This window comes from Mustelus asterias, chromosome 23 (assembly GCF_964213995.1).
Source record: "Mustelus asterias chromosome 23, sMusAst1.hap1.1, whole genome shotgun sequence".
NCBI lineage: Eukaryota > Metazoa > Chordata > Chondrichthyes > Carcharhiniformes > Triakidae > Mustelus > Mustelus asterias.
In genome coordinates this window covers 35,216,647-35,226,944 of record NC_135823.1, presented here as the reverse complement: position 1 = coordinate 35,226,944, position 10,298 = coordinate 35,216,647, and the positions used below count along the sequence as shown (strand labels likewise).

General features: G+C 47.7%; 1 protein-coding gene across 1 annotated transcript; it reads left to right on the top strand.

Annotated features, from left to right (window-relative positions):
* The first annotated feature begins 526 nt into the window (after positions 1-526).
* Positions 527-3,202, top strand: pgp (phosphoglycolate phosphatase). The gene is made up of 2 exons (XM_078240232.1): positions 527-1,262; positions 2,518-3,202. The coding sequence occupies exons 1-2, from the start codon at positions 662-664 to the stop codon at positions 2,838-2,840; spliced, it is 924 nt and encodes a 307-aa protein (XP_078096358.1). The 5' UTR covers positions 527-661; the 3' UTR covers positions 2,841-3,202.
* The last annotated feature ends 7,096 nt before the right edge of the window (positions 3,203-10,298 follow it).

The window sequence follows — 10,298 nt, the reverse complement described above, 5'->3', positions numbered from 1 at the left end:
TGGAGGGGAGGGTACGGGGGGATTGTGGAGGGGAGGGTACGGGGGGATTGTGGAGGGGAGGGTACGGGGGGATTGTGGAGGGGAGGGTCCGGGGGGGTGATTGTGGAGGGGAGGGTACGGGGGAGGATTGTGGAGGGGAGGGTCCGGGGGGTGATTGTGGAGGGGAGGGTACGGGGGGAGGATTGTGGAGGGGAGGGGGGCTTGTGGAGTGGAGGGGGGATTGTGGAGGGGAGGGGGGATTGTGGAGGGGAGGGGGGATTGTGGAGGGGAGGGGAGGGGGATTGTGGAGGGGAGGGGAGGGGGGATTGTGGAGGGGAGGGTACGGGGGAGATTGTGGAGGGGAGGGGAGGGTCGGGGGGGGGAGATTGTGGAGGGGAGGGGAGGGTCGGGGGGGGGGGAGATTGTGGAGGGGAGGGGAGGGTCGGGGGGGGAGATTGTGGAGGGGAGGGTCGGGTCGGGGGGGGGGAGGGGACTGTGGAGGGGAGGGGAGGGTCGGGGGGGGGAGGGGACTGTGGAGGGGAGGGTTGGGGGGGGGGTTGGGGGATTGTGAAGGAGGTTGGGGGGAAGGAGGTTGGGCTAAGCCGGGCCGATTTCCTGGTTTAAGGGCGGGGTGGACATAAGAGAAGGGGCGGGACTAGGCAGGGGACTCTGTTTCTCGGCCATGGCCGCTGGTTGTGTGCATTTGTCGGGGTCTCTTTGCTCCCAGTTTCTGGCATCGGTCGACGCTCTGCTGTTTGACTGCGATGGGGTGCTGTGGAAAGGGGAGAGCGCCATCCCCGGGGCCGTGCAGCTGATTAACCGGCTGCAGGAGCGGGGCAAGCGGGTTTTCTTCCTGACCAACAACAGTACCAAGAGCCGGCAGATGTACGGGGAGAAGCTGCGGGGCCTGGGCTTCCAGGCTGGGCCTGAACAGGTGTTCGGCACCGCGCCGTGCGCCGCCCTTTACCTGCGGCACGAGTCCGAGCTCCGAGGCTCTGTCTACCTGATCGGCGGCGCGGCCCTCCGTGGGGAGCTGCAGGCCCAGGGCATCGCCTGCTCCGGCTCCGGGCCTGGCCCAGAGCTCACTCCCGGGCCCGGGCCCACGCAGGTTTGGGCGGCCGAGCCCCTCGACCCCGCTGTGGGCGCCGTGTTGGTCGGCTTCGACGAGCATTTCACTTACCTGAAGCTGTGCCGGGCCGCCCGCTACCTGCGGAATCCCGCCTGCATCTTCCTGGCCACTAATACCGACACCCTGCTCCCGCTGGAGGGAGGCGGCATCCCCGGTAAGAGGCGGCATGGACACGGGCTGCTTTCAGTGGGGGTTGATTCGGTTTAGCGCACGGACACTGGTTTCCAGGCAATAAGTCCAATTCTGTTGTTGTGTTGCACATAGTTTTTCCCTGATGTTTTGGTGACTGGATTGCCTAATTCGGATTCGATCCTGACTCTAGAACAGTGACGAGAGAATGAACAGCAAAGTTGATGCATGTTGCAGTTAGTTAGTTGGTGCAAACGGGATTATTCATTATGTCCAAATATGACGAGTACATCAGTATTAAGAACCTTGGACTAGGAAATGAAAATGAAGCAAGTGCATTATTGTGCTCCATTCATCTTCCAACAGGACACCACTGGCACCAACAGCTAATGTTTGGCTGACTAGGGGTTAATTTGTACCCAGTTACAATGTCTCTGTCAGTCACTGCTTGTTTGGCTACCATATACCATTGTAATGATTAACCGGCAGATGCACAGGGAGAAGTCAGAGGGCCTGGGCGTCCAAGCTCAACCTGAACAGGTCTTTGGCACTGCATCATGCACTGCACTCTGCCAGTGCCAAGAGGCCAGGCTCTGGGGCCTGGACCATAAATCAGTAAGGTTTGGGACTATGGGTGGATGTACTGTGGAACTGACAGACAGAAAAAGCCCAGCTGAGCCACTCATGATATCTGGAACATGGTGATTGGACACTTCCCAGCCCCTACCCTGCAATCTTGTAGACTCCAAGAGGCAAAAACAAAGAACTCGGGACCAATAATGCAGAAAAATAATCTGGGACATTCCCTGCATAATCATAACTAGTTCAGGACCCTGGATCAAGTGTTAGCTATATAACCATGTACCTTCTAAATGATTTAATTAATTCTGACACCTGGAGAAGTTGGTGCAGTGGGCATCTTTCTTGCATGATTTTAAGCTACAATATTTGGTTCAGAAAAAAGCCATAAAAGAATAGGCAAAATGAGCAGAGCAGGACCCAATTACTAAGCCTCCCACAGTGCATGCAAATCATTCATAACTGTAGTTGTGTTGGGAGTATGGTACGCTTTTGCCAGGCATGACGGTCTTGTTCAAGTTCATTCTTAGAGTGGAATAAAGATCTTTTCCATGGTAATTGTAACCCCTCTTTTCACTAACCACCTAATTGTGTCCTCCACAATCTTACAGTAAAGCTGCTGTCCTTCCAGTTATCCTCCAAACTAGTGTAATACATGACGACAATACCTTGACAATCCTTTTTTCTCTCTCTCTATACAGGCACAGGCTGCTTGGTGAAGGCAGTCGAAGCAGCAGCAAATCGCACCGCTCATGTCATCGGCAAGCCCAGTGTCTACATGTTTGAGTGTTTGGTGAAAGAACATAGCATTGATCCGAGCAGGACCGTCATGGTAGGGGATCGGCTGGACACTGACATCCTCATGGGATCTAACTGTGGCCTCCGCACCATCTTGACCCTGACTGGTGTATCCAGCCTGGAAGAAGCGAAGGCCCATCAGGAAAGTGATTCCTCCGATCGCCACAAACTGGTTCCCAGCTATTATGTGGACAGCGTAGCTGACTTGCTGCCAACACTTGATTGACAAAGCAGAGCATCCTGTTGTTTTTATAAATGGATTTTAATTTATCCTGAGTTATCCTTCGTACTGTACAATCACTGTAATATTCGGAATACCTCTGCAGTGACAAGTGTTAAATGTTCTTGTGTAAAGTTTATTTGCGTGACTGTAATTGTGCTGCTGATTGTTCTGAATGAGGCTGAAACAAAGTTGTTTCAGTGATGGACCAGATGCACTAACTCATGATAAAGCAGCATGGTGTAGGGGAGGTGGTTGACACCATGGCTGTTAATTACACTGTCTGCCAGGGTACAGTAATGCTGGTCTTTCAGTATCCTACAAGATGCTTTTTGAGACAATGGATCGAAATAAAATATTATTCTTCAGTTGTAGTGCTGCAGCATTTGATTACATTCAGGAGTGGATTGCGGTTTGTAGTTGAAATTTGTTGAATCATATAAATGACAAAATTGACCAAAGCTGTTGTCTTGCAGTGTGGCAGTTCTACATCATCAAGGTACATCTCTACTATAGGCCTGTTTCAGTAACTGACCTTCAGTAGTTCTAAATACTATCAATCCTGAAATAGTAACAGGAGCTTTAGCTCTGCTTCAAATCTGCACCTGCTGACCTTAACACAGATGATAGGAAATGGGCTGTGTTCCAGGGCTGGATTTTAATTCCTGTTCTTGGCTTCATTTCTAAAACGGTTACTCACTTTACATAGCTCTTAGTCATACACCATGTGGTTAATTGAACAAGGAAAGGCGGGGGAACTATACAATAAATGGCAGAACCATCAGGAGTATAGACACAAAGAGGGATCTGGGTGTGCAAGTCCACAGATCCTTAAAGGTGGCAGCACAGGTGGAAAAGGTGGTGAAGGCGGCATATGGCATGCTTGCCTTTGTTGGACAGGGCACAGAGTATAAAAGTTGGCATATGATGTTGCAGTTATATAGAACGTTGGTTAGGCCACATTTGTAATACTGCGTCCAGTTCTGGTCGCCACACTACCAGAAGGACGTGGAGGCTTTGGAGAGAGTGCAGAAAAGGTTTACCAGGATGTTGCTTGGTATGGAGGGTATTAGCTATGAGGTGAGATTGAGTAAACTAGGGTTGTTCTCCCTGGAAAGACGGAGGTTGAGGGGCGACCTAATAGAAGTTTATAAAATTATGAAGGGCATAGATAGGGTGAACAGTTGGAAGCTTTTTCCCAGGTCAGAAATAACAAACACAAGGGGTCACAAGTTCAAGGTGAGGGGGGCAAGGCTCAATACAGATATGCGGGGGATGTTTTTTTACACAGAGGGTGGTGGGGGCCTGGAATGCACTACCAAGCAAGGTGGTTGAGGCAGACACGCTAGAATCAATTAAGACCTATCTAGATAGCCACATGAACAGAGGGATACAAACAGATGGTCTAGTTAGGAACACATGATCGGTGCAGGCTTGGAGGGCCGAAGGGCCTGTTCCTGTGCTGTATTGTTCTTTGAAAGGTGAACCATTTATGCAAGTGCTTTCTGCATATCCCTGCATTAAAACAGAGTAGATCCAGCTGTCTTTATTTCTCAATTTTGGTTTTAATCAAGATACTAAATGGGGATCAGGTACTCCCCTTTCCATTAGCACCTCATCATGATCAAACAGAGGAACATCAACCAAAGCCAGAATCTCTGGTAATTACTGTTCACTATCAGAGATATGAACAGATATCTGACTTATCTATGAAGTCCAGAGCTGTTGGGTGGAATCCTACCAACTTAGTCTCTGACGGAATGGCTGATCCATTTGTGGTTCATGAACACAACCTTCCGAATATGGGACCTCTCAGTTTCTCTTTTCCAGAACCAATCAATTAGGAGCATGCCACTGGGTTGCTATCCATTAAGGGAGAGAAGATGAGATGACAGGTCTGAAACAGCAATGAAGGATATCTGTTTAAAAGGACCAAAATAGCACATGCAGTGGCAACACTGATTTAATTCACTTCAGAGGCAGAAAAGAGGAGGAACCCCATCCCGGGTTCACAGATGTGATCCTAGAGATAATACTGGAAGCAGTGAGGACACAGAGAGAAGTCCTCTCGCCTGGGGATGACAGGACAACCTCATCAAATAGGCTTGTTTTGAGGTTGCAGAGCAGATAAGCAGCTGGAGTGTAATGTGCTGTAAACATTTCAATTACTTCCTGCAACTCAGGTGGTAGCCATTAGCCATCACTCACTTCCTTAGCAATCTTCGCACAATTATCATCTGACACAATCTTCTTCGTAAATTTCATTCACCGCAATCTCAACGGACAGCGCTAACATTATGCAATCTGGTTCCCTGTCACTCCCCATCCCAAAGTTGTCCCCCTCAAATGGCTCATCTGTATCCTCAGCAAGCATTTAACTCATCCAGAAACCTAACTTCCTGGCATCTCTCATTGCAGGAGAAAGAAAGCCTACACTGCCAGGAGAGAAGCTGGGGTGGAACTGCATTCATGGCCATCCTAATGGAGGATGCCATGAAGATTGGTAAGGTAGTAAGAGTGCAGTCAAGTGCCAATGGAGGAATGGGGTGGCACATTCACTTGGTGAAAGGTGTTACATTGGCATTTAGCACTGAAATATCACTCATGTTGAATCAATCCAGTACATAAACTATCATGATCTGCGCAATGCTAAGCTGGAAGCCTATTTCACCTACATGAAACAGTAACCCTTGTCTGTCATCTCACAGTCTTCACCAGAGGTGCACCAGGAGGGAGGAGGCAGTGGAGTCCTCAGAGGAGGAGCATCACTCTAAAGGAAGCATTGTCTGATGTCTAATGCACATCCTCCACCTGCACAGATACACTGACTTCAGTGGGAACTGTGTTACAGGTAAAAAGAGTGGCACAAGGTGAGGGACACTTCATATGTAAGCAGGAGACAGATGCAAGAGACAACTGTGGAGAGTCATAGCATGCCTACAGTGCAGAAGGAGGCCATTCGGCCCTGTCAAAAGACTGAGGACTTTGGAGAGGCCTGATGCTGGCACCAGAGGATGATGGAGAACCAAATGGGAAATGCTGGGAAAAGTCAGCAGATGTGGCAGCATCTGCGGAGACAGAAATAGAGTTAACATCTCAAGTCTATACGACTTTTCTTCAGAGCTAAAGACAGGTAGAAATGTGATGAATTATATACTTTATAAGAGGGGCTGTAGCAACTGGAGCAGAGTTGAAGGTCAGCCTGCTCCTAAGCAGATATCCCTTGTTCTCCAGGAGTCAATCACTGAGGCTATTCAGTGGAAAGAAAAGCTGCAGTTCCTGAGATTGCTGAAGGATGAACATTTTATAGAAACCCCTTGGAAAAATTAGCACACACGCTCAGTACCCTCTTGCAGTGGTCACGTACCAACTGCGCTTTGAAGGAATGGAATCCTTTCTAGAATCTTGGAATACCTACAGTGCAGAAGGAGGCCATTTAGCTCATTGAGTCTGCACTAACTCTCTGACAGAGCATACCATCCAGGCCCTATCCCTGAAACCCTATGTTATTTATCCTGCTAATCCCCCTAGCCTATATATCTTGGGACAATAAAGGGCAATGTACCCAAACCTTTGGACTGTGGGAGGAAACTGAAACATCCGGAGGAAACCCACGCAGACACGGGGAGGACGTGCAAACTCCACACAGAAATCACCGAAGGCGGGAATCAAACCCAGGTGTCTGGTGCTGTGAGGCAGCAGTGCTAACCACCGTGCCACCGTGCTGATTGATAAAAATGACTGGCTGCTCTGATAGCGCCTCGATTGTCACATTGGTGCTAATTGCAATCTCATGGACCTGTCAGAACCCTGGGAGAGGTATCCAGCATCCATCTGGGCCTGACTTGCACATCATAAAGTTAATCTAGTTGGATGGCCTCTCAAACAATCTGGTTCATACAGTAATGGGCTGTAGATTGCAAAATTATCCACTGTTTTTCCCTGGAATGAACTGGATGCAAATAGATTATTGGCTGTAGTCACCTAAAATGTCACAGGTAATGGGTGACCATCTGCTCCTATCATTCTTAGCTCTTTTTCTAAGAGGCTGCAAAGGTGTTTAACTCTTTTGCGAAAGCCAGGATGTTTGGAGATGGTCAAAGAAGCTGACCCTTGGCCTATAGACTCTGTGCTCAGTGTATTGACTTCTTCTAACTACTGTTCTGCAGCCATCCCGTCTGATGATTCATGTGATCTCATGTTCTTCTTTGGAGTTATACTGCAATTGTGAGGTGGAGGACACTGCACTCCTCCTCAGTGATTCAACCAACTTTCTGAAGAACTACATAAACAATGTCACAGGCAATGAGGGAAAACAAAATTGTCCACTTGCTGTTGTCATTTGAGGTTTCATTTTCTACAAAAAAAAGGAAAATATGGCTCTTAGGTGTTTTTTAATATCAAACTAGGAATTCAGCAGTAATTCTTTTCTTGTGAACTCAAGAGGTTGGTTTGTTAGGCACAAATTGGTTGCTTGGATCTGCTGTCAGTACGCAAGCTGATCAACATCTGTGACCTGTTCAAACTGGCCAGGGGTGCCATGATAAAGTGTGGCAAGAGGCCATGTTTTTTGGAAACTGGATTGGCTAATCCTTTGTCCCTTTCACCGTCAGGTCAGATGGCCTGAAGGTGCTGGGGAAATGGTTCGGAGGGACCAGAGCATGCGTTACAAACTAGAAGGAGCGAGTAGATAAATAAAATGAGTGACACTCGTTCTTCACTGCAGGTAAGAACCTGGTCATCAGATGTCAGGCATTCCTAGGTGCAGCTGTACATGGCATGGGACTGGCCCATTCCTCACTCCTGCATGGTGGCAATCACCTGAGCCGTTTTCCACTTCATCTGGGATCAAAATGGACCGCGTTCAAAGGAACTTGAGGGCCACCTCTGTGTGTCGCTGCATCAGCTGTGCATAGATTCTTGGCACGCAAGTACCAAGTGTCACTACGTACTGACATTCTACTTGTCCCCAGTGTTGCAAAGGATAGGTCTGGCTACACTAATGCAGAACACTTCAAGTAGTTGGACTATGCCGCACCACCTGTCCCTGATGGAAAAATTGATGTGGAAATGCTGATGGAGTGGAAATCTACTCTCAAACAGGGCACAGAGAATTGATGCAGAGAAACACCTTTGACTACAAGTCCAGTTGGCAGTGGTCTGTATGTAACATCCTAGAGACCTTACGGAAAATGGAGATGACGGATCCTGTTGGATGGTTCCTTGAACAGAATGCCTCATCAGCAGAACATTCAAACAAGCATCACAACCTAGCTTGAGTGGTTGTGAGAAAGGCCTCCCTGTCAGTTCCTTCTTACATGCCCGGAGTCTCACCCCATCCACACGTTGCCCTCAAGGGGACTGTGGGGGAGAAAAGACCGTTGGTCACCTCCTTGTAGAATGTGTCTTTGCAAAGAAGGTCTGGAGAGAGATGTTTTTTTTTTGTCGAGGTTCATCCCAAGCTGCTTCGTGATACTGGACTCTGTGCTCTACAGGCTGTTCCCAGGAACATACACTGAGACAAACATTAGCTGTTGCTGGAGGATCATCAATTCGGTGAAAGACGCTCTTTGGTCTGCCCAAAACTTGTTGGTTTTCCAGTCCAGTGCAAAGAATTGTCCCCAACTGAGTGTTGCAGACTGGCATATTCCAAAGGTCAGGACTGCGTGCAGGGCAGCTTGGGGCAGCTGCCGCAGAGGCGGAATGGGGGAAGGTCACCGTCTAAGACTTTCAGCCATAGTGAACTGAGGAGAGTGGAATTGAGGGGAGTGGAATTGTATGGAACCCCCTCGGGCTGTATGACTCACATTGAATTTATACAAGTGAATGTTACATGTATCACAATTGTATCAGAGTGCAGCATAATCTATGTAGGCAACTTAAATACCTTTGTAACAACCATTTTGAAATGTCTAACATTTCTTCTCTGTTGAAACACCTCAGAGTGCTACATGATGTATGCAGAGAACCTGAATATTGCACTGTGTGATGGCCACTTTAAAATGTTTGTAATGTGAATAAAGTATATTTTTGCAAAAAAAAGAACTTGGATCAAGTGTGAGATCAGGTGTAATGCCTGTTCTTGTAGCTTATATCTAGAACGTCCCTTTTGTGGGGACCATGAATTGGACTCAATTTGAATTTAAATTTTTTTTGGAGCAAGCAAGGAGATGGATTAAGGGCTTGCCCTGTCCACACCACATTGGCTTTGTAACTCTGAGAAACTAATACATTTTGAAAAGATGAGGAAGCTTGTCCAATGGACTTAAATAATTTGGTATCAAGTTACTGTCCCAACATAAAATCACTCAGTTTAGTCTGAAGAACTGCTCGTCAGCACTGACTTCAGTCGGTTTCACCCTTCGTTGTGTTATTATCATGCTCTTCAATGACTTCCCGCTGCACTCGGCTTCTACTGCCGATTTGCAGGCACAGCATGTGACCCGTGCGATGTTGGGGAAGTACCCATTGCTTCTTTAAAACGGCTTTCAATGTCTTTTTAAATGCCTCGATTAGCTTCTCACTGGAGCTATGCGGAATTCTCTGCTGCATTCACGGAACAGCCCTGGGAAATCTAGTGGGAACGTGATCATGTCAGAATCTCGACCCAACGCATTTTTTTTGCAATTTTCCTACCCCGGCTGCCTTCAATCTCGCCTCCAACTGTTTGGGAACGCTCCCCCCATCATGTTCCTCATTTACTTCCTCTTTTTCACTCTCTGTGCTTGGTATTATTCTCTTCTTCGTCCCCCGTGACCTGTGTTCCTCTTGCTGCCGCCACGCTTCATTCTAATTACTCTGGAGGTTATTGAGTCAATGCTCTTTCTGTTACGTTCATTCAATTTCCTCTCATTTGTGCTCCAGTCTAGTCTAAAAAGGTGCCGACAGCATCGTGTAGCCTAATTCCCCAAGTGCTGGCTGACTACCAGTGCCTATTTTAATATATGGATCTGTTCAGTGAACTTTTGGCAACTACACCACCATCGAGGCATCATAACCAAGCCAAGCATGACTTCAGGGGAACACTTTACAGCAAGGAGTTGGAATCTAATTGACATTCCGCTTTCTGGCCCAACACACTGAGGCCAATTACAGCAGGCGCATTAGTAAAATATGATACCATCAACAACAACTTGCATTTATATAACACCTGCAATGATGCACTTTCACAGACTTCATTAGAAACACAGAAGTTATTTTAAAAGGAAAAAAATGAACAGCATCAGCCACACAGCTGCCCATGTCCACCAAATGTCTTCTAAGAGAGGATTCCATCCCCTGGGGTGATTACCCACTCTGCATTCCAATTGGTCCTCAAAGTCAGGTGATCCTTACTCTGCCATGTTGCCCTTAAAGGGACAATCATACAAATCGCCACAGCACCTTTATTAGGAAAAAAAATCCCAACATACCTCAGGGGCAAAATCAGTCAAAAATGGATGTCGAGGCATAACAGGAGACATT